We start from the raw sequence: 23,177 nt of genomic DNA on the forward strand, positions 1-23,177 counted from the left end.
GGATTTCCATGTTCTTATTAAAAATCTAACAAATCTGTTCATAGTGGACTAACTTCTTCCTGTGCCAGTTGTTCTAAAAAGCAGGGCCAGGTTGAGGGTGGGGTTGGAGTTGGAGGATAGTTCATTTTCATATCATCATTACATTGTTGCATCCAATTATTACTCTTTGCTTCCTGCATTTGTGCCCAGTTGGGCGAGGGATGTGCCAGGTCATTGTGGTTTGAGGGCTTAGGGACAAACGGGAATGTGCTACATGAGCTAGAGGGTAGGAGCAAACATGCGCTTTCCATAGTTTCTGCCCTATGGGAAAGGTGGGTTCCTACCTTCCAGAAGCAGCCTGGGGGGAAAGGGTCAGGGAGAGTGGCCTGAGCAAGGTTTTGGGCAATCAGTGACAAATCTCCTCAAAACAAGAGGCCTGGCTGCCCACATAGGAAATTCAAGTGGCTTGAAGAGTGAGGACAGATTGTGTTCCAATTAGAAAAGGCTTTTTGAAGAAGAAGTTGTAAAGAATAGCAAGAGGGGTCATCAGAGGCTGCTTCCTTGGATCCTGTTGGAAACACATCTTCCAAAGTGTTTGAGCCTGGAAATACAATTATCAGGGTGGAAATAGACCATTGTGTGTGGTTCAAGGATACTGAGTTTGAATAGCACCATAACTGAAATACAGAGTTCTGAGCATGTCCTTTAAGCCAGGATGGGCACGGGCTGGTGCTGTGATCATCAGAGGATTATACCTCAACATAAAGAATGCAGAAGCTTTGAAATGGGATGGGAAAGGAAAGCAGTGGGGGAAGGGAGGTTGCAGAGGTTGCTGGAGCTTTGTTGCTTTGGTGAAAATCAGGAGGCAGGCTAGCCTACATTCTGGATATAAATGTCTTCGGAATTAGGGCATCCATTGCCACCAGTGCTTGCTGATGGGGATGGAACTGGAGCCCCTTATTCATCGCCAGGCCTGGACCCCAGGCCTCTCTACCAGCCTCTTTACAAAAAGGATGATTCCCCTGCCCCAGGGTATCCTTGAGAGCACAGGGCCCTGTTCCCCTACAAAACTTAGGAACTGACAACCTTAAAGCAGATCAGATTGGGAATGGGGTTAGGCCTTTTACAACTGGAGTGATTGGTGATGGCGGGGTGGACATATGCCTCTATGCCTTTGACCTCAGGACTTCCTGGGTGGGTGTCTTGACGGTCAGCGATAGGGGAGAAGGGTTTGATAGCAGTTGGAAGAAGTAGCCAATTCAGTAGACTTCCTAAGTTCCTTTCTTAGCAGCATGACTTAGTGGTTCTGTGACCCGAGGCAAATTATTGAACCTCCCCGAAGCTTCCCATTTTCTTATCTTCAAAATGATAATTATAACGTCTGTCTTATGGGATGGTCACTGAAATAACGCGTGTGAAGCTCTTAGCACAGGGCCTGGCACACAATAAGCACTCAGTAAGTCAGTCATTATTCCTCTTAGGATATTTAAGTCTTTCAGCCTGTTGTGATCAGCGCAGGAAGAGGGCTAGGATGTCCGGATGGAACCATGAAGGCCTCTGAGGACCTCAATCCTGGGTTTGGAACCCAAGAAAGGTGAACAAGCCATTGGAGGAAGGCAGGTCAAAGGCGCATGCCCAGCGACAGCAGGTGCAGGGGGGCGCGCCGCTGCCGCCGCCGCGGCCTCCCCTTTAAGAGCCGCCGCCGCCCACGGCCCGCCGCTGCGGCAGGGACCTCCCCTTTAACGGCGGCGGCTCGGCGCTCCGCGGCCCCCGCGGCGGCTGCTGCTGCGGGTGCTGCTGCTACTGCGGCTCCTGCTGCCGCCGCCGCTCGGCCTCCAGCAACCACATCCTCGGCCCGGGCCGGCTTCCCGCCCCGCACCCCGCGCCCCGCCCGGCCCCGCCATGGTGTCCTGGATCATCTCTCGCCTGGTGGTGTGAGTGCGGCGGCGGGGCGCGGCCGTTTGGGAGGGGGATGGTGGCTAGGGGTGGCGGGTGAGGGGTATGGAAGCCTGGGATGGACCACTCCGTGGCTTCGTACAGCAGAATCACCTAAAGGCACATCATCCCTATTTGGGGTCCCCAGAGACGTGGAGGTGACGGATCCGGAGGAGCGGGGAATGTTTGAGGAGTAAGGCAGGCCTGGCTTCCCACCCCTTTTATTTTTAATTTCCCTGTTTCTGCGCCCTCCCTCATCCCCGGGGGGGGGGGGGGGGGGGAGGGGGCTAGGCAGCCTGGCTTGATTTATGAGGGGAGGCGGCTTGTCCCCTCCCCCACGTAGCAGATCTGGCCGGAGGAGTCCCTCAGACCTGGGCTCTCATCTCCCAGCGGGAGAACTAACGGAAGAGCCAGGGGAGCAAGGCAGGGCCTCCTCATTCCATAGCTTAGGGCCATGGCAGCCTTGGCCTCCCCGAAGGGCCCCATTTCTCCTCCCTCTTCCACTGTCTGTCAGGAGACTGGGGGTGAGGGCACATGCTCTGAAGGCCCCCCAGGGAGGACGGGAAGCAGAGATGCTTGGACGACAAAGTGTGGGAGGTAACTGGGAGAGGATATGTGTGTTCAGCCTGGGATTCTGAGAGCCTTGGAGGGAAGGGTGTTAGGTGGCCTTCATCCCAGGCTGCCAGTTCTGTCCCTCCCAGCTCCGCCAGGCTCCAGGAGGGTGCCCTCTCCCACAACTGTGGACTTTGTCCTTGAGGATTCCACCCCTGACTCCATCTCCGAAGTATCCTGCCTCAGTGAGGCAAGTCCATGGGGAACAGGCGGTATCCACACATTTGTCAAGAGGCTGGGCCTGGCAGGAGCTCTGCATGGCTTCAGTTAACCTGCCCCAGCTTAGGACCCTGCCCCTCAACCTCCACCTTGGGGCACTGACACCCCAGAATCCCCTCCCTGCTATCGTGTTCTTCTGTTCTGGCTTCCTTTAGACCCACCAGAGTCTCCTTCCCTTCCCACCTGAGGGAACCCAGGGGCCTCATACATCCATGTGGCCTTCACAGTGGCTACTCCTCTTGTGTGAATGAGCTCCCCGAGTGGCATTGGTCCTCTCCTTGCCTCGCCTGTGTCCTGTATGTGGTCTCTGATGGGAACAGCACAGACTCCACTATAGCCAGGATCTCTAGCCCAGCACATTTTCCGGAGCCTAGTCCCAAAAGTGTTTATATTGGGAAATAAACCATGTTGCCCTTCAGGGCCTCCTGCCCCCGTGCCCTCTGCTCCTCAGGTCCCCAGGGCTACAGTGGTACTTCTGACTGCCAGGTACCCTGTTAGGTGGTGTCACTGGCCCTACGACGGGAAGATAGAGGGTAAGGGCCAATGGGTAAGAAAGTGCATGATGTCTGGAGGAGGACGACACCCCTGAGGCAATGACCTGACCCCCACCCCATGATATGGTTATGCACAAATGAGGTTCAGGGCCAGATAAGCCACATCAGACCCTCTGGCCTCTAGGTCTTTCTGTCAGGGGCTGGAGAAGAACTGAACAATAAAGGGTTCCAGGGCATCACCCTCGCTGACTAGGGCCTCCGTGCTTGTGTATCACCTCAGGCTTGCCTGCTTTGACCTTAACCCCTGACCTGAGTTCATCAGTCAGCTGATGTGGTACCCTGGAGTTCTGTCCATTCTCCCCTTACCTACCCAGGGACTGATGCAGAGATGGGAGGGAGAGGCCATTGCTTTTGGCCGAGGGGCCCAGTAACCATGCCTGCCTCCCTAGGCTCATCTTTGGCACCCTGTACCCAGCCTACTCTTCCTACAAGGCCGTGAAGACAAAAAACGTGAAGGAATATGTGAGTGTGTGACCCTTCATCTCCCACCCAACTTACGTGGCAGAGATCAGGGAGGACAGTGGGTCACATGACAGACGGGGATGACTTTATACTAATGCTGTCAGCACTAATGAGACCTGGTTCAGGGGAGGCTCCCGTGTATTCCCTTTCCCCAGCCCTGGTGTGATACACAGACAAAGTTGGGGCCCTCTGTGCCCTCCTACATAGTGCTTCCAGCAGGTTGACAAGTAGAGGTCCAGGGTGTTTCCCCAAGGCCCCAGCTAACACCGCCCTCTGTACGTTTAGGTGAAATGGATGATGTACTGGATCGTCTTTGCCTTCTTCACCACTGCCGAGACACTCACAGATATCGTGCTCTCCTGGTGAGGTCCAGCAACCCCCGCCTCCCTGCACCTCAGGGGCCAGGGCTTCTGACTTCTTCTACACAGCCAGCCCACCTAGAGTGGCATCTCCCCAACAGTCCCATGGGGTCCTGGGTGTCCCCTCCTCTCAGCCCCCATCCAGTCCTGGCTTGATTGAGCAAAATGAGAACAGACATAATTCTCACCTTTCTTTTGGCAGCCAGAGCAGCACAATAGAATTCAGGAAACCTGTTTCTGCCGGACTTTGGGCAGGTCACAGTTTTCTAGGCCTCAGTTTCCCTATTTGTAAAACAGGCATATGAGTCAATCTCGTGAACATTGGATTGTATTTCAAAGGCTTTTTCTAGGCACTACTAGACTATATATATGCACTCTTGAGGACACGGAATTGTCTAACCATCTGTATATTCACAGCAGGCGCTCAAAAATGTTTACTAAATGAGCAAATGCCTCTTGGAGGAGAGGACAAACATAGCACAGGACACTGGAAGTCAAGAGAGTTTTACTGAGAGGTAGAGGACGAAAGGTCCTTGCGCGTATAGATTTCAAGGGCCTTTGAGGAAACACAGTTTGAGCAGAGAAAGTTGAATGGGGTCAAATTAGGAAAGAGTCATGGGTTAAAAATTGAGAACAAGTGAGTGCAGGTGCCTCCTGATGCAAGCAAAGGAGTGAGCTTTGATGAGGGCTTTGTGAGGATAGAGGAGACCTGAAGGAGTGTGTGGCCTGAGAAGGAGCCATGAGAATAGAGAACAGTCCTTAAAAAGCAGAGGCCGTGTCACGGCAGCAAGGGATAGATCCAGAGCACAGCTGGAGAAGCCCGACTTCTTCATGGGAGGAAGAGCAGGAAGGAAGGGAGTGAGGAACCAAGAATGCACCTGGAAGGTTAGGGAGCTCGCCTTGGTGTTGACCCCAGGACAGAGGAGTGGGTGCTCTTCTGTCAGAGAGAAGAGGGTGATAGAGCCACCGCTGCTGGGAATTCCTGCTGGGGTCACTTTTCACCTTGCTACTGGGAGTCTCAGCTGAGCCTCCCCTTGACCAGTCTCCTAAGCCACATGGGGACCTTAGTGCACTAAGGGGTGGGAGTCCAGCCAGGGTCCTGCAGCGGGTCCATATGCCTCCTGACTTCCTGCCCCAGGCTCTGCCCTTACCTGTCTCCCACCCACAGGTTCCCCTTCTACTTTGAGCTCAAGATCGCCTTTGTGATATGGCTGCTGTCCCCTTATACCAAAGGCTCCAGCGTGCTCTACCGCAAGTTCGTGCACCCAACCCTGTCCAACAAAGAGAAGGTCTGTTGGAACAAGGGACGCTTGCTTCCCACCTATCCCAGGTCAAGGCAGCCCAGAGCCTGCAGCCACGTGCATTCATGGCTCTCCCTGTGGGTGATCTGGGAGGGGCCTGGCCCCCTGGGGCAGGCAGTGCCAGGTGTGAACAAGGGCAAAGCAGGGTAGGACCCAGCCTCACCTCTTCCTCCTTCCCCTCCAACCCCTCAGGAGATCGACGAGTACATCACACAGGCCCGAGACAAGAGCTATGAGACCATGATGAGGGTGGGCAAGAGGGGTCTGAATCTGGCCGCCAATGCGGCAGTCACGGCTGCTGCCAAGGTGAGATGGGGGCAGACCCAGCTCCCAGGCCCCAGCTTGCTCATCTCATCCCACAGCTAGTCCCCGTTGCATCCACCGCACTCTCGGGTCGGTAAAGGTCTGGGGGCTTGTGCAGCTTGGGGTTCCCATCCTGCCTTTAACATCCCCCCGCTAAGGGACTTCCACTCGGCGGGCCACAGTTTCCTCACCCGTCCAAAGGGAACGCATGGCCTCAGCCTGTTAGAGCCGCCGTGGGATGGGCTGAGGGTGCCATGGGGAGAGCGCTGAGTCCAGTGGCTGCCCAGTGCCCTGTGGTGACCTCTCTCTCCACCCCGCCCCTTCTCCTCCGGTCCTCCTGGTGCGTGGTGGTGACCCCAGGGCCAGGGGGTGCTATCAGAGAAGCTCCGAAGCTTCAGCATGCAGGACTTGACCCTGATCCGGGACGAGGACGCGCTGCCCCTGCACGGGCCTGATGGCCGCCTCAGAGCCAGCCCTGGCAGCCTCCTGGACACCATTGAAGACCTGGGTACAATCCGGGCCCAGGGTGGGCAGGGGGCAAGGGCGAGGAGGCTGAGTAGGAGAGAGACCAGACACCTGTTCTCCTTTCCTCCCCAAACCAGGAGATGACCCCACCCTGAGCGTAAGGTCAGGCACCAACCAGGCAGATCCCCGGACAGAGATCTCTGAGGATGACACGGGAGACAAGGCCCCTAAGAGGGTCAAACCCATCAAAAAAGTGCCCAAACCCGAGGTGAGAACCGGGACAGAGCTTGGGGAAGTGGGAAGGGCTTGTGGCTCCAGGCGGAGTCCTTTGTCTCCCTCTCTTCTTTCCACAGCCACTGGCTTCCAAGACGCTGAAGACCCGGCCCAAGAAGAAGACCTCCGCAGGGGGTGACTCAGCTTGAGGCCCCCGCCCCCTCCCCGCAGGCTGCAGAATCCCGGCTCCACACTGTGCCAGCAGCCCTCAGTCTCAGGCCCCGGGGCCTCTCAGATGGCTGTTTCCGGTGCCTCCCAGTGGCCATTCCCCTGGAAGGGCTTGGGAAAGAGAAGGGAGGCCCTGCTGTGGGGGGCCGAGGGTAGAGGCTGGACCCAGCAGCTGAGGAGGGAGCCACTCGAGGAGGTGCGGGCCCCCCAGAGCCCGAATGCTACTCTCCCCGCTCCAGCCCTGACCCCGCCCACCCAGTGCCTTGCTGAAGACCATGGCCATCCCCTTGTCCTAACACATGGCCCCACTGCTCTCCCTGAGTCAGGGTCGACGGCCAGTCACAGCCCAGATTGACCGGAGCCTGAAGGCCCAGCAGAGAAGGAGGGAGTAGGGAGGCCTCAGAGAACCTGGGCTCTGGGCCTACAGGTGTGAATGGAGGACAAGGGCTCAGTGGTGTTTAAGTGACCAGGAGCCAGGCCAGAGCTGCAGCTGGGGGTGTTGGGTAGGGCTGTGAGCTACCTGTGCCCACTGAAAAGAGGTGGGGCTCCAGGGGTGTGCGTGTGTGTGAAAGAGAAAATGTGTGTGTGTGTGTGTGTGTGTGTATCTTTCTGGGTCTAGAGCTGGGGGCTTTTGAGTGAAGGACTTTGCCTCCAGCAGTAACCTCCCGCCACCCAACCCAGCTGCCCTTTCCCCCCTTGGCCCTCCCGCCTACTCTCTCAGCCTCAGAGGACCCCAGCCCATGAGAGAGTAGGGCTCCAAGGGGCCTCTCACCTGCTCCTCTGCCCTTAATCCCCTCTTCTTTTGCCTCCTCCCATTCCTGCCCCAGGATGGGGCTCCATCCCCTCTGGGCCCTCAGTAGAGGCCCCTGCTGAGCCGATTCCTTTTCTCCTCTCCTGGGGGCCCATCTTCTTTCCCCCTAAGGCCCTCTTCCTGTGCCAAGCAGACTAGGCCCCCTGTAACAGACCCCTGTCAGAGCCCAGCCTTTGCCCCACACTTTGCCCCAGCTTCTGCCGTGGCTTCCTTCCATCAGGGCTCGGAGGAGCGTGTAAAGAAGAAAAAGGTATTAGGAGCCAGGGGGCTCCAGATTGGTGGGAAGAGGGTGCCCAATGGACCTTTGGCACTGGATGAGCCAATAAACCAAATTCTGGCACCTCATTTGTGTTAGCCTCTGTGCTTTGTTCTTGTTCTACCAGTCCACAAGTGAGAAGGACTTCAAGTGAGAAGCCGGGGCTCAGTTGTGGGATGGAGGGGAGAAGAAGTCAAACTATGAACTCAAGAGATCTGATCTTCAAGAGATAGCCTTGAGGTAGTTCCATCTGGGAAGATGGCTTGGAGGTTCAATATAGAGCCAGGACTTATGAAAGGCAAGGGACTACCCTTAGAGGTTGTCCTGTCCCTCAGAATCCTACCGGAGACCCCTCCCCATTCTGGCACCTCACAGAAAGTGCCAGGGTGTAAGTTCTAGGGGCAAAGATCATGATGAGGCTCCAGGAAAAAGAATGGGATATTGGGGGCTCCTGGCAGAGCCTGGGGATTGGATCGCTGTGGCCTCGAAAGGCTAAAAAATAAAAAACATTGGAGAGGGACAGTGAGCCAGACACTCAAGGGAGGATCTAGGTGGGATGAAGGGAGAGACAAAAATGTGGAACTAGCCTCATGGTTCACGTCTGACCCTAGGGACAAACAAGGCAGACAGGGACCCAAAGGCCAGAGCCAGTGAGGCATGCCCATGTGGCCTGTGGAAGGAGGGCTGGAGCCCTGAGCTGCTGGGCTGGGGTGGAGGAGAGAAGGAGGGAGGCTGCAGGGCCTGGGGTCAAGTTCTGGGGAGGTGGAGCCTAGGTCACCAGGGGACCACTGGTGGGAACAGAAGCCCGGAGAAGGGAAAAGGTGGCAGAGGTAACATCAGAAGAGACAAGGGAGAAGAGCAGAGAGGGAGGGGGGAAGAGAGTGAGGGAAGAAGAAGGAAGGCTGAAAGAAACTAGAGAAGCAACAGCTCAGCTGTATGGAAGGAAAATGGAGGAATCAGAGATGGGGACGGGGTGGGGAGTGTGAGTAGAGACCTAGCTCCAGGCCCTGGACCTCAGGATTGGCAAAATGTCCCTACACCAGGCTTTCCTCTCCCTTCCCTGGCATCACGGGTGCATGTCCTTCTGCCAAACTTAAGCCAGCTGGCCAAGAAGCTCCTGCACTGAGGTGCTCGTGGAGAGCGGGAGCAGGGGGAGGGAGGCGTGTGAGATGCCCTTTTCATCTTTCCTGAAATTCTCCAGTCAATAATGCTCTGAACGGCATTCCTTTCACCATTGCCCTCTGGGCAATTTGGCCCCTTTTTCTATCAGAAAGGAGAGGAAGTGTCAGAGTAGAAATCAGGTGAGAGACTCCCTTGTTCTAGAAAGATCCCCAGAGAGTAAGTTGCTTGCATCTCCTGCTAGCAGCTACCATATGGCCAGGAAAGCAGGTTAGGCCTCTCTAACCTAAATCCAATTTGCTGCATTTCACACATACACACACACACACACACACTCTCACACAACTCACACTCAGATTACACATTTCTATCCACAGTGACCAGTGGCCAAGGAGGTCACTGTCAGATTCCACATCTCCAGGCTCTCCCTGCACATCTGGGTTTCCCTGTGTCAACAGAAGATGCTCTCATTTCCAAGTTCACTTGTCCGTTGCCATGGAAACATTGTCTTCTAGACCTCCACACAGGGTCTGACCCCTGTGGTGCTGGGGAGAAGAGGAGAGACGGAAGGTGACCAACAGAATGGAGGGAGGAGGCTGGTGAAAAACATCTGGGTCTACATGAGCCCTTGCTGTCTTATTCCCTGGAGTCACCTGCCCTCTCCCCTCCACCTTAGTAGATCTTTCTAGGCCAGGGCAGTGGGGAAGGGAAGTCATGACAGAGATGTCTGGCAGGAGCTATGTGGAGGGCGCTTGCTCGTTGCCTGGAAACCCACTGGGCATTGAGAGAGATTAGCTTTGAAGTGGGGGCTGAGGTCTAGCCCTGTGTCCCACGCCCAGACCATGTTGGGGACACTGGGCAGCCCTCCAAGCCTGAGGTCCCTGGCTAAAACAGTCCTCAGGCATGAAGTGGTTTCATCCTGCTTCCCCTCCCTTGTGTGTGCCCCACACTAGGAGAACCTGCTTAAAATGTGATTTCCAGGCTATGACGTCAGAGGAAAGCCAGCAGCTCCAGCCTATGCCAGCTCTTCCTTGATCAGCAGAGCTGAGCCCAGCCTTGCTCAGCCTGGAGGAAAGGAGGTTAGGTAGAGGAGGGAGGGTCTCTGGGGGCCTCTGGTCCTCATATATGTGGCATTCAGAATAATAGGGAGAGACTATTTCCAGGCCAAAGTGCTGTCTTCCCCATTGCCTTAAATACCAGCGAGTACGTGATTATCTCTGTCACAGATTCCCCTTAACCCCAGTTTTCCCCCTCTGAGCTGGGTCAGCCCTGCATAAAGGAGGCGTGTACCTTAAGTCTTAGAGCCATTTGGGTTCTGCCTGATAGCTTGTCAGCAAATCTAGGCTGGAGGCAGTGATGGGTGAGAAGGATGCCTGCAAGGAGGAAAAAGCCCACTAGGTGGCGCAGCTCACCCCAGTGTGGGATTCCCCGGCCCTTGCTGGGGGACAGTCTCCTTCAGCAGTCAGTGGGCTTTTAAGGTCCGCTGAGCAGAATACTTGACACCGCAGTCCCTGGAGTTGGAGGTTCATGAAGAAAGCATCCTTGTGGGTGGATAGGCAGATATGAATTCTCAATCACTTTCCAACCCCAGTTTGTGTGCAGAGGAGATAGTCAGACCCAGCAAGCAGTACTCCCTTTGGGGAAGGATGAGGCACCTCCTGGGAGCAAGGAAATTGCCATGCTGACCCTAGGAGGGTCATACAGCCCAAAGAACCCAACTTGGGCTTCTAAAATATTATCAAGAGAGGGACAATTTAGGTGAGCGAGAGGGACGCTTACCTAGATGCAGGGTTCCCTGGAGCTGACTCCCTTATGGCGACAGTGGCAGTCCCAGGGCTGCCCCTAGGTTTCCCCGTCCCCTGCTCCTTCCCTTATTTTCATCATGGGTACTGTATGTAGAGCTGAAAAAGGAGACAAAGACCCTAATCTTCAGACCCTGGAACCCCAAGGTATTTTTTCCAGCAGCCAGGGCTGACTCCTGAATGACCTACCTTTGCCTGACCTCTTTCCCAAGCTGACCCCACCAGCCCTGCACACCTAATGAATTACCCTCTTCTTTTGTCCCAGCCAGATGAGTGATCAATAAATAATGCTGCCTGAAATATTAATGGCAAGTTTTACACCAGCATCCCTTAGCCGTGCCTGTCATTGGGGAACTTTAGAGTTGACAGAGAAATGCATGGCCTCCAAAGAGCTCCTTTATTCCTCTTTTCTTTGCCAAGATTTCGACCTGTCCCCATCTCCACCAGATCATGATTCATTGCCATTAGGTGAGAAGAGGACAGGTCCCCCAGAGATGACTCAGGCAGCCTCCAGGGGGAGAATGGGGTAAGCTAAACCAAGCAGCGACCCTTCTTGATTCCTTTGTCTCCTCTGATGCAAGTGAGATCCCATTTCCTCTGTTCCATGTCCATCTTGGACCTGCCGGGTCCAGCTTTCTAAGTGGCAACTCAGAAGGAGACCTGGGGCTTCCCTCCTCCCCCTGCTTCAACTATTTTAGAGCCTGAGCAGAAGGGACTTATGTGCTCCCAGACTTCTGGCCCTGGCATTCTCTTCTGGCTTTCTTCTCCCTGGAAGAAGAGGAGGAAATGGAAGCTCTTAGCCCTCTTGAGCCCACCTGGTGGGCTTCCCGGGGGGCCAGCACCCTCCTTTGGGGAAACCGGGCCTACCCAAATCGTTGAACACGCAGTGCCCTCTGCTCACATGCTCTTTGTCTCCTCCTTCACTTGGTAATGTCTTGCCTGTTCTTCAAGTCTCAGCTTAGATGTGACACTGCACCTGGTCCAGGGCCCTGTGGCCTTCTCTTTCGTGTTCTCTTCCCTGACAGCATATATCACCCTGTTTCATCATTGCCCATGTGTCCCCACTAGACTGAAAGCCCAGGCATAGGCGATGGGCCTACCTGGTTCACCACTGTTTCCCCAGCATCTAGTACAGGGCCTGGAACACTCTAATAATTCATCACATTTTTCTGGAATGTACAAATGACATCTCTGCAGCATTCTTCCTCTCCCAAGAAAATACCAGCCTTCTACCCTCAGCGTCTCTTTGCGGAGCCGTTTGCCGGCACCTGAGGATGGGTGTCTGCACTAAGCAGCTGCCCGGGCCACCTACACTCGCCCTGGCCCCCGGCATGTGCTCATGCTCGCTTGCTTTGCCTTTCTCTCTCTCACACACAGATGGGAGCCAGCTTTCCAGCCACATTCACTTCTCACTTTAATTCAAAAGCTAAATTGGGAAGAAGAGCAGCTTCACACTCCCAATTTAGCCTGGGAGAGAAAAAGGGAGACAGTCTGGATGTTGCCAGGGAAAGGAGAACATTGGGTCTGGGGTGGGTAGTGGTGGCAAACGTACCCAGAGCCCAAGAGAAGACAATGAAACCCCCACCCAGCTACTAAAATAAGTCATCCAGAGGTACGACTCCAGAGTGACCTCTGTGAAGCCTCTTTCCTGCGCTGGTGCAGCCATTCTGGGCACTACCCCAGCCTAGGGATGGATTAGAGGTGGTGGAAGAGATTCAGGTTATCGGAACTATCCATAGGAGGAGATGCTGCTGCTTAGGTCGCTGGTAGTAGGAAACCAGAAAGTCCTTCTTAAATCTAACTTTAATCTATTTGGTAACTGCTGAGAGGCCTGATGAATAAAAACAGAATCCATAAACAGATAGTTGCTCATTAATATTCATAGCAGCATTATTCACAATAGTCGAAAAAGTAGAAACAACCCAAATGTCCATCAAGAGATGAGAGGATAAACAAAATGTGGTATATACATACTTACTAAGCCTTAGAAAGAAATGAAATTCTGATACATGTTACAACATGGATGAACCCTGAAAACATTATGCTAAGCCAGGCACAGCAGGACAAATATTACAGACAAATATCTTCCCTTACAGGAGGTACCTAGACTAGGCAAATTTATATATAGAGAAACTCTAATAGGGGTTACCAGGGGCCAAAGAGGAGGCAACAGGATAGAGAATTGATGTTTCCCTATCCCCAGTGTTTCATGGGTACAGAGTTCCTGTTTGGGATGATAAAAAAAAAAGTTCTGCCTATGTATACTGGTTACGGTTGCACAGCACTGCACATATAACTGAATGCCACTGAATAGGACACTTACAATGGTTAAAATGGGATATTTTATGTTATGTATATTTTACTGTAACATATTTTTGAAAAAAAAAACAATGAGTCCAATGTCAGCCTAAAGACATCGTCATCCTGCCACGATAGCTCTCTCTGTAGCTTGACCAGAGGGAAAACAAATCCTTTCCGTTCCGAAGAGTCCCTCCCTTTGCTGATAGAGCAGAAGTGTGGTCTCTGCCCAGAGTGAAGTGAAGACCCCTCTGTGGATGTTCCTGGGCACTGGGGCTAACTGTCCTCCCTCTCATCGCTACTCGTCAGTGTGATAATCTGGATGCAAGTGCTTCTCCCTGCTTCTGGGTGCCAGCTTCCTCTTTAGGCACTCATTTTGACTTTACCCTAAAACAGGTTCCCTGGGACTCCCCTGGTGGTCCGGTAGCTAAGACTCCATGTTCTCAATGCAAGGGGCCCAGGTTGGATTCCCAGTCAGGAAACTAGATCCCGCTGAGAATTTGCATGCCACAACGAAGACCCAGCACAGCTAAATAAATAAATAAGTAAAAAGCAGTGTTTCCATAAGGGTAGACCAGTTAGGGGGATGATTAGAGGAGGAAAAAGAGAAGACTCTTCCATCCAACCTCTCTGACTTTCCCATTGCCACAGTACCACGGGGAACAGATGTACCTTGGGCTGAGAGGCCTGTCTGTAAATCTGGGGGTCAGTTTTTCTTGCTCTCTGACTGGGAGGTCCCTGACGAGTCTCTGATAGCTGACCCTGAGGCATGCAGACCTTACCCTCTGTCCTGGATGACTACACAGTTTCCTGGCTGGTCTCACTACCAGTTCTCCCCTACCCAGCCTCCTGGAATTATTTTAAAATGGTGTGTTGGCTCTTTGACTGCCTGGGAACCACTTCAGTGGGTGGGAGCTGGATTAGGGGCTCCCCAGTCACTGTGCTTCCCCCAGGATAGCACACCACACACTGTGGAATTTGCTTGTTTACTTGTTGGTCTCCCCCACTGAGCTATGACCTGCAAAAAAGGGAGAACCTACCTAACTGCTCCTTATATCTTTAATGCCCAGAGTGGAACAGATGTGTGATAGGTAATTGCCGAATGAATGAATTGAAACGACGTGTTCATGTCTGCCCCTGCTATTCGATCTGACTCAAGAGTGCCGGTAGGATGAAAGCTTTGTCTGATTCATTCTGGGGCCCCAGAAAACAGTTCTTAGGATGAACTGGGGTTCAGGCAGACAGATCTGAAGCCAGACTGTCTGGATTGGAATCCTGGTTCTGCCATTGCTGGGCTCTCTGACCTTGAGCAAGTTGCCTGCCCTCTCTGAACCTGTTTCCTCATCAAGTGAGTGAGAATGGAACCTACTTCATAAGGCATTGTAAGGACAAATACCTGTCAAGTGTTTAGTATGAATCTTGTCACATTGTAAATGTGTCTGGGGGGTGGGGGTGGGGATAGGAAATGCATCTAGAGATAGAGGAAAATCAGAGGAAACAAGCATCACCACTGATTTCGGCATCCTGGTGTTTAGGGGGAGGGGACGGTGAGGCCAGTGCTAGAGTGGGGTAAACCCAGGGGCTACCTGCCCTCCCTCTGCCCTCCCCCCAGGTCTGCAGAGTCCAAGCTCACCCACCACGAAGCTGAGCAGCCCTGGCGCTGGGCGGTGGTGAGGGGCCAGAAATAACCGCCGTTGCTATTCCTGCCTTTCTGGGCTGGATGGGAACGCTGCCTTTCTAATCTAAAGGCTGCTCTAGACTTCCTGCACATCAGTGGGTTCTTATGTAACACTCCCCTCCCTCTGCCTGCCCAACGAGCTTCCAGAGATTTCTGCAGCCAGCTTTGCTGCACACTCAGCTGGGGGTGGGGGGAGCAACGAAGGATGGATTGTCCTCTGAGCCCAGGATCCCACTGACCCCAGGCCTGGGAGAGGGACCACTTAGCACAGGGCAAAGGGCCTGATGTCCAGGGACAGCAGCCTCTTCCTGCTTCTGCAGGGCAGAGAGGACCCAGTGAGTATGCCGAAACATTCACCTACCTTGACCCACTCCCTCTTCCCTTAAGGGTCCCTCTGTGCCAGTCCCGTGACTTCCACTTCAGGCCTTACCTAACTCTGTCCGGCACCTGACCCCTCGTGCAGACTCTAAGGACAACAGCCCAGACCCTGATTCTCACAGGCAGATCCCCAACCTGGACCAAATCCTACATGGACTCCTTGCTGTAGCCCTGGATCCCATCTGGAGGGTGCAGCCAGGCACCTCTTCAGGGCCCAGGGGACCCTCCACTTCCTCAGGCCTCAGCATCACTCTGTGTGGGCCTATCTCAGAATTTGTCCTTCTCCACCTGTCCTAGGGCTCAGGATCTCTTCTGGTACCGAGTTTTCCCATCTGAAATTGGAGGAAATAGGATGGTTTCCCACCGGAGCACTCTGGGGTGATTCTCTTTCATTTCCCCTCTTCCACCATGCCTCCATTTCTCCCCCGTGCCCCTGCTCCCGCCCCGCCTCAGTGCATCTTCTGTGCCACTCCATACCTGGCCTCTTCAGGTTCTTCTCTCAGTGCCCAAAGACCCTCCCTGGGGTGGGAGCAGAGCTGCCCCCAGACCCATTGAAGGCCAGGCCCTCCATGTTTCCGGCAGAGCTGATCAACCATCGGAAAGTGTGACAGGCACCCCAGGCAGAACCAAAGCGAGAGTCACTTCCTGAGCCCTGGGCTGGTCACAGTGGTGGCAAACCACTATCCGAGCAGCACATGTGGGTGCTGACGTAGCCTGGGGTGGGGAGGAGGAAGTGGCGATGGAAAAAGGGGCTTGTTTTCCTCTGAGAGTTGCAGCCTGCTCAGCCCTGGGTCAGACATGATGGTTCCCATTGACTTTCTCCTAGCGTCAGCTGCCATGGACCAGCCCAGTTCGGCTCTCACCTCTGCCTCTTCCTCTTCTCTGGTTTGCAAGGAAAGTCTGAGCACAGACATCAGCTCAGACCTGCAGACCCTCTGAGGGCCTCTCACCTTTTCTAGAGCTTTTGGCATCAGTCACCCAGTGGACAAGGTCTGAGAGTCCCAGACTCAGGGCTGCTGCCTAATCTTAATTCTCTTGTAACATGGAGTCCAGGTTCCCTTCTACCCAACTGTAAGCTTCTCAGCAGCAGGAGCCTATGCCTCAGGCCTTTATCCACAGAAAGTCCTCAAAAAAGTTTACTATTGTTGTGGATAATGGGTGTTTTAATCAGAACCTGCCAGGTTGTAATAGAAACTGAAATAAACTTTATTTAAAAAAGAAATTTATTAACCTGTGTAACTTAAAGGCCCTGACTCTATCCAGAGATTTACTCTCTGGGTGTGGATCTGTGTTTTAATTTCTTCTGCATGGGCTTCATTCTCAGGTAAGCTCTCCAGGTCAGTTGGCAAGATGGCTTCCAGGCTTACATTCCACTGGTTTAGTACCATCTGGGAAAGAGAATTCCTATTGTTCAGAGTTCCAGAAAAAGTCCTAGAAGAGACTCTCATTAGCCTGGTTTGGGTCATGTGCCCATCCTGATGCAGTGGCTATGCCTAGGGAGATAGAATGCTCCTGGACTGCTGGAAGAAAGCATCCTAGATGGATGACCAGGTAGGGGTGACATGTCCTCACCTAGATCTAGGATGGGGTTTTCTTCCCTCAACCATATGGATTGGGGGTGGTTCTCCAAAGGAAATAGCTGACTGGGAGCACTTAGGAAAAGAACGGTTGGACACACAAAGCGAAAGATGTAGATTATTAGGATTTCGAGTGCCCAGCTTCAGTGAGGACCTGAAGATCCTGTGGGTCAACTTCCACATTAGAATCATAGGGGAACCAGTTTGCCCTGGCTGGGGGAGGAATATGTACTCTCAGAGCCTGGGTAGCTCCCCAGAGACAGAAAAAGGATCCTAGGAAGTCTCTGCTCAGTTCTGGCCCTCATGAGCTCAGGAAGATTGTGATTCAGTTAGCCTAGGGTAAAACCTTTCTTTTTCAGAGCTCCATTTGTGCACAGTCAAGGTTGAAAAAAATTCCACTCTATGAAATAATGTTCTACTGCAGCAAGAAGGATTAAGATGAGCTCTTCAGGACAATGACCCCTGTGTTAGGATTGGAATGTTTCTCCTTCTCTGTACAACTTTTCAGAAAATGGTCACTGGGGTTTACTTGGGGGCTGAGGATGGGTGGGTGAACTGTGGGCAACCCCCGTGGGTCAAAAGCCCCAGAAAACAGCAAAAGCCACTGTTTACAGAATGTCCACTGCAAGGCAGGCACTGTGCTTTGGAACTTCACACATGGAAGTCCATGTAAGTTTTCAGTCTTTATAACAATCCTTCCATCATTAACACTAGATCTGTTTTACAGCTGAAGAGAGAGAAGAAAAGCCTGGCCAAGATACCCCACCAGGGAGTAGCAAAATGGGCATTCAGACACAACACATCTGACTCTGACTGGCCTGGTCATTCTGCCCTGCAGGAGGCTTTTGCTTCTAATGGACAACTCGGTACCTTGGAGTGGGCCCCCACCAGGTCCTAGCGTTTGGGATGGGGAGTTCAGATTTAGAGAACAGAGATAAGGGTGCCCTGGTTCATTGCTGGATTCCCTAAGCCGATTTGTGTGTGTGTAGAATACAGAGGGATGAAGCCGAAGATCGTTACATCCTCCTCCCCCACTTTACACCCTCAACCCCGACTTCCTGAAGCTGTTTGGGTTCAGGGAGACCCTAACCCGCCCCCACCCTTCCCTCCCAATGTCGTCAGCACCCTCCTTCCACACACACACTTTCTGCTTTCTTTTTAAATTCAGAAAAACACAACCTCCCCTGGATTCAGAGCTAGAGCAGAAGCCTTCCCCAACAGGAATCCCCGTTCTGTTTTGGGTGCGCACTTGAGTGGGGGAGCGGGGACGCAACGGGGAGGGCTTCCCCGTTTGCGTCTAGCTCCCAGGAGACCTGCTGGAACCTTGCCAGCCTAACCGCCCCCTCCTCCCACCCTCGCCCTTGGCCTGGCTGGAGGAGGGGAGTGTTACCCCGCCGGGGAGTTGCGAGCCTCGGCTGTGGCGGCTCCCCAGGGACTGCAGGGGGAGCCCAGGCTGCGGCGCCTGCTCAGTTAGTGCTCACTGCGTCTAAGGCTCCCCCCGCCTGGCGCAGCGCCCAGCACAGGAGCTGGGAGGGGGAGCAAGAAGGCGGCGAAGAGCCTACTCGGCCAGGGGCCGGGGAACCGAGCTGGAGAGGGGACCTCCAGAGGGCAGCACCAACTCGCTAAGCAGATCTCTCTTCTCGCCGGCCGGGGGTCCCCAGACAATGCGTAGGGAAGCCTCCTTTTCAGATTCCCACACTTCTGGCCCCCGATCACCTGTTCTGGTTAAAGGTGGGTCAGTCTCCCACCATCCCAAGGACCACTAGCTCCTGGTGGGAACAGGACTCAGGTTTCTCCAGAGACAATCAGCTTCCCTTGTCCAGCCACCCAAGCGTGGGCTCTTCCCCAGAGGGAACCAGAGAATTGCCTTTCGGTTCTGGTGGCGGAGAGGGATCCCGAGGCCCCAACAACCCCACTCCATTGGCAGATGGCGGAGAAGCAGGTGGCCCATCGCACTGCACAGGAACCATCTGGCTATTATTTCCTAAGCCTCAGTTTCCACCGCGACACCTGGAAAGGCACCATGCCATTGGTCGAGGCCAGGGGTCAGGGCCCCGCCTCTCCTGGGCGGCCTCTGCCCTGGACAGCCCAGCCACTCCTCCCCTTCGCTCCCGCCCGGCTCCCACGGTCCCAGAGGTGGGCGGGCGAGCCCTGGATGACGGTGGCAGAACCCCAGTCCTCCTCGCCCTCGCCCCCGCCCAGGGCCCAGGCTTTCCCAGCCCAGTCCCCGCCGGGGAACCGCGGTGCGCCCGGAGCCCTCCCCGCCTGGGCGTCCCCAGCTCTAGCGCGCGCGTTGGGCTCCCGGCTTGGAACCAGGGAGGAGGGAGAGAGCCAGGGAGCAGTAAGCAGAGACCCGGAAACGCCATATAAGGAGCAGGAAGGATCCCCCGCCGGAACAATCCTTATTTGGGCAGCGCCTTATTTGGAGCGCCCCGATATGGCCTGGCTGCTTCCGGCTCCGGGAGGAGGGAAGAAGGCGGAGGGAAGAGGCGGGGGCAACGCCGGGAACTACTGAGCAGCTTCGGTCCGGGAGTCCTCAGCTGCGGCTTGAGCACTAAATTTCCTCGAAGCCTGGGCAACTAGGGTGCGGGAGCAGGCGTGGGGTCCAGGGTGCGGGATGGCAGTGCCTACAGTTCTTGGAGAGGGGGCTTCACGTCACTCCGGGTCCTCCAGGCCGGTCTTGCCATATTAGGGCTTCCTGCCTCCCATATATGGCCATGTACGTCACGACGGAGGCGGGTCCGTGCCGTTCCAGACCCTTCAAATAGAGGCGGATCCGGGGAGTCGCGAGAGATCCCAGCGCGCAGAACTTGGGGAGCCGCTGCCGCCAGCCGCCGCCGCCGCCAGCTTCCGCCGCCGCAGGACCGGCCCCTACCCCAGCCTCGGTAGCAGCGCCGCGTCTACACCGGCCGGCGGCGAGGGCGAGCCTGCGGACCCCGCCTGCGCTCTCCACAGTGTGCCCCGCGCCCCGCATGTGACCTGGCCAAGCCCCCGAGAGGTGTCCCCCGCAGCTTCGGTCCCCGGCTGCGCCCACCCGCCCCAACACCAGCTCTCCAGCCCGCCGGTCCGGGATGGCGGCAGCCAAGGCCGAGATGCAGCTGATGTCCCCGCTGCAGATCTCCGACCCCTTTGGCTCCTTTCCTCATTCGCCCACCATGGACAACTACCCTAAGCTGGAGGAGATGATGCTGCTGAGCAATGGGGCTCCCCAGTTCCTCGGTGCCGCCGGGGCCCCGGAGGGCAGCAGCGGTAGCAGCAGCAGCAGCAGCGGGGGCGGTGGAGGTGGAGGGGGTGGCAGCAGCAGCAGCAACAGCAACAGCAGCAGCGCCTTCAACCCTCAGGGGGAGGCAAGCGAGCAGCCCTACGAGCACCTGACCGCAGGTAAGCTGTGGCCTACGCCGAGGGCTAGCCCATTCGCCGACATTCTGGCGTCCGGTTCTTCCCCACGGCCTTTGCAGCGCCCCCTTCGCCGCAGGGATAAAAGTGGGGTTTCCCTTCCGTTCCTCACATCCCCAGGGTCCTGTTTTAGAGGACCGCCTGAAAACATTCTCCCCACCCCCACCCTGTCCTTAACGGTGCGCAGAGGAGCCAGTTTTTGTTTTGGATGAAGAGCTGTGGGGCTGCGTGGGTGGATGGAGGAGGGAGAGCTTGTTTTGACGAACAGGGCTGTGCCCCCTCCCCCTCCAGAAAGGCTTGCCTAGCCTGCAGCTATCCCCGAGGAAAGGCCGGGATCCTTGGCCCGGGATGTCCCGGCAGCCCGGGGTAGGGGGCGCGCACTAGCCGCGGCTGTTGCGGGGGTACTGGCGGGAATCCCTCGCCCGCGCAGCCGCCGCTGCGGAGCGCTGGGAGCTGCAGTGGAGGGGGATTCTCCGTACTTGCGTCAGCGGTTGTTGAAATGGGTTCTGCGTCTGGAGCGGGTCCAGGAACATTTCAATCTGCTGTTATCAATTATTAACCAGCTCAAGAGTCAATGGTAGCTGGCCCGACCTCTTGTCTGGCAGCGTGGGTCTTCCGCGTCCTCCGGTGATTGCTCTCCAGTAACCAGGCCTCCTCCCTCTCTTTCTCCTGCCAGAGTCCTTTCCTGACATCTCTCTGAATAACGAGAAGGTTCTAGTGGAGACGAGTTACCCCAGCCAAACCACCCGGCTACCCCCCATCACCTACACAGGCCGCTTCTCTCTGGAGCCTGCACCCAACAGTGGGAACACCCTGTGGCCTGAGCCCCTCTTCAGCCTGGTCAGCGGCCTCGTGAGCATGACCAACCCACCGGCCACCTCATCTTCAGCATCATCTCCCGCGGCCTCCTCCTCAGCCTCCCAGAGCCCACCGCTGAGCTGTGCAGTGCAGTCCAACGACAGCAGCCCCATCTACTCTGCGGCACCCACCTTCCCCACACCTAACACTGACATCTTCCCTGAGCCACAAGGCCAGGCCTTTCCAGGCTCAGCAGGCCCTGCCCTTCAGTACCCACCTCCTGCCTACCCTGGTGCCAAGGGGGGCTTCCAGGTTCCCATGATCCCCGACTATCTGTTTCCACAACAGCAGGGGGACCTGGGCCTGGGCACACCAGATCAGAAGCCCTTCCAGGGCCTGGAGAGCCGTACCCAGCAGCCTTCGCTCACTCCTCTCTCTACCATCAAGGCCTTTGCCACACAGTCGGGCTCCCAGGACCTGAAGGCCCTCAACAGCACCTACCAGTCTCAGCTCATCAAACCCAGCCGCATGCGCAAGTACCCCAACCGGCCCAGCAAGACGCCCCCCCATGAACGCCCCTACGCCTGCCCCGTGGAGTCCTGTGACCGGCGCTTCTCTCGCTCAGATGAGCTCACCCGCCACATTCGCATCCACACCGGCCAGAAACCCTTCCAGTGCCGCATCTGCATGCGCAACTTCAGCCGCAGTGACCACCTCACCACCCACATCCGCACCCACACAGGGGAGAAGCCCTTCGCCTGTGACATCTGTGGGAGAAAGTTTGCCAGGAGCGATGAACGCAAGAGGCATACCAAGATCCACTTGCGGCAGAAGGACAAAAAAGCAGACAAAAGCGGAGCCTCTGCTGCCACCTCCTCTCTCCCTTCGTACCCGTCCCCGGTGGCTACCTCCTACCCATCCCCAGTTACTACCTCTTACCCATCCCCAGCCACCACCTCATACCCATCGCCAGTGCCCACCTCCTACTCCTCTCCCGGCTCCTCGACCTACCCATCCCCTGTCCACAATGGTTTCCCGTCCCCCTCGGTGGCCACCACATACTCCTCCGTCCCTCCTGCTTTCCCGACCCAGGTCAGCAGCTTCCCCTCCTCAGCTGTCACCAACTCCTTCAGCGCCTCCACTGGGCTTTCGGACATGACAACCACCTTTTCTCCCAGGACAATTGAAATTTGCTAAAGGGAAAGGAAAAGGAAGACAATGAAACACAAGAGACTTAAAGGACAGGAGGAGGAGATGGCCATAGGAGGGGGGAGGGGTTCCTCTTAGGTCAGATGGAGGTTCTCAGAGCCAAGTCCTCCCTCTCTACTTGACCCCAGGGTCACTGTGGAAGGTCTGTTGGCCAACAATTCTTTCTGTCCACTTCCCTTTCCTCCCCAGTCCCTATTCCCTTTGACTTCAGCTGCCTGAAACAGCCATGTCCAAGTTCTTCACATCTATCCAAAGAACTTGATTTGCATGGATTTTGGATATATCATTTCAGTATCATCTCCATTGTATGCCTGACCCCTTGCTCCCTTCAATGCTAGAAAATCAAGTTGGCAAAAATGGGGTTTGGGCCCCTCAGAGCCCAGCCCTGTACTCTTGTACAGTGTCTGTGCCATGGATTTTGTTTTTCTTGGGGTACTCTTGATGTGAAGATAATTTGCATACTCTATTGTATTATTTGGAATTAGAATCTCACTTTTGGGGAAAAAAAAAACAAAAAAAGAAAAGCCAAGCAAACCAATGGTGATCCTTTGTTTTGTGATGATGCTGTGACGATTCAGTTTGAAGCCTTTTTTTGAAACAGCAGTTCTTGGTATTAATCGGAGCATGTGTCAGAGTGTTGTTCTGTTAACCGTTTTGTAAATATTGCCCGACTGTACTCACATGTGGCAAAATACGGTTTGGTTTTTCTCCTTTTTTTGAAAGTAGTTTTTTTTTTTTGTCCTTTTGGTTTAAAAAGTTTCACGTCTTGGTGCCTTTTGTGTGATGCGCCTTGCTGACACGGCTTGACATGTGCAATTGTGAGGGATGTGCTCACCTCTAGCCTTAAGGGGGGCAGGGAGTGGTGATTTGGGGGGAGGCTTTGGGAGCAAAATAAGGAAGGGGGCTGAGCTTGAGCTCCAGTTCTCCAGAATGTAAGAAAACAAAATCTAAAAATCCGAACTCTCAAAAGTCTATTTTTTTAAACTGAAAATGTAAATTTATAAATATAATTCAGGAGTTGGAATGTTGTAGTTACCTACTGAGTAGGCGGCAATTTTTGTATGTTATGAACATGCAGTTCATTATTTTGTGGTTTTATTTTACTTTGTACATGTGTTTGCTTAAACAAAGTGACTGTTTGGCTTATAAACACATTGAATGCGCTTTATTGCCCATGGGATATGTGGTGTATATCCTTCAGAAAAATTAAAAGGAAAATAAAATA

The 23,177-nt window shown here is 54.6% G+C and overlaps 2 protein-coding genes across 3 annotated transcripts; both read left to right on the forward strand.

Moving 5' to 3' along the window:
* Window positions 1-91: 91 nt before the first annotated feature.
* Window positions 92-7,780, forward strand: REEP2 (receptor accessory protein 2). Of its 2 annotated transcripts, none has more exons than XM_055554883.1 (8): window positions 92-1,913; window positions 3,689-3,761; window positions 4,047-4,123; window positions 5,289-5,409; window positions 5,614-5,727; window positions 6,085-6,232; window positions 6,327-6,457; window positions 6,543-7,780. In XM_055554883.1, exons 1-8 carry the CDS (start codon window positions 1,882-1,884, stop codon window positions 6,609-6,611), a joined length of 765 nt encoding a protein of 254 aa, XP_055410858.1. In that variant the 5' UTR covers window positions 92-1,881; the 3' UTR covers window positions 6,612-7,780. The 2 variants fall into 2 exon arrangements, with proteins under 2 accessions (XP_055410858.1, XP_055410867.1); XM_055554892.1 differs by having other exon boundaries at window positions 6,091-6,232.
* Window positions 7,781-19,502: 11,722 nt separating this feature from the next.
* Window positions 19,503-23,177, forward strand: EGR1 (early growth response 1). The gene is made up of 2 exons (XM_055554901.1): window positions 19,503-19,930; window positions 20,622-23,177. The coding sequence occupies exons 1-2, from the start codon at window positions 19,621-19,623 to the stop codon at window positions 21,938-21,940; spliced, it is 1,629 nt and encodes a 542-aa protein (XP_055410876.1). The 5' UTR covers window positions 19,503-19,620; the 3' UTR covers window positions 21,941-23,177.

This window comes from Bubalus kerabau, chromosome 1 (assembly GCF_029407905.1).
Source record: "Bubalus kerabau isolate K-KA32 ecotype Philippines breed swamp buffalo chromosome 1, PCC_UOA_SB_1v2, whole genome shotgun sequence".
Classification (NCBI taxonomy): Eukaryota; Metazoa; Chordata; class Mammalia; order Artiodactyla; family Bovidae; genus Bubalus; species Bubalus kerabau.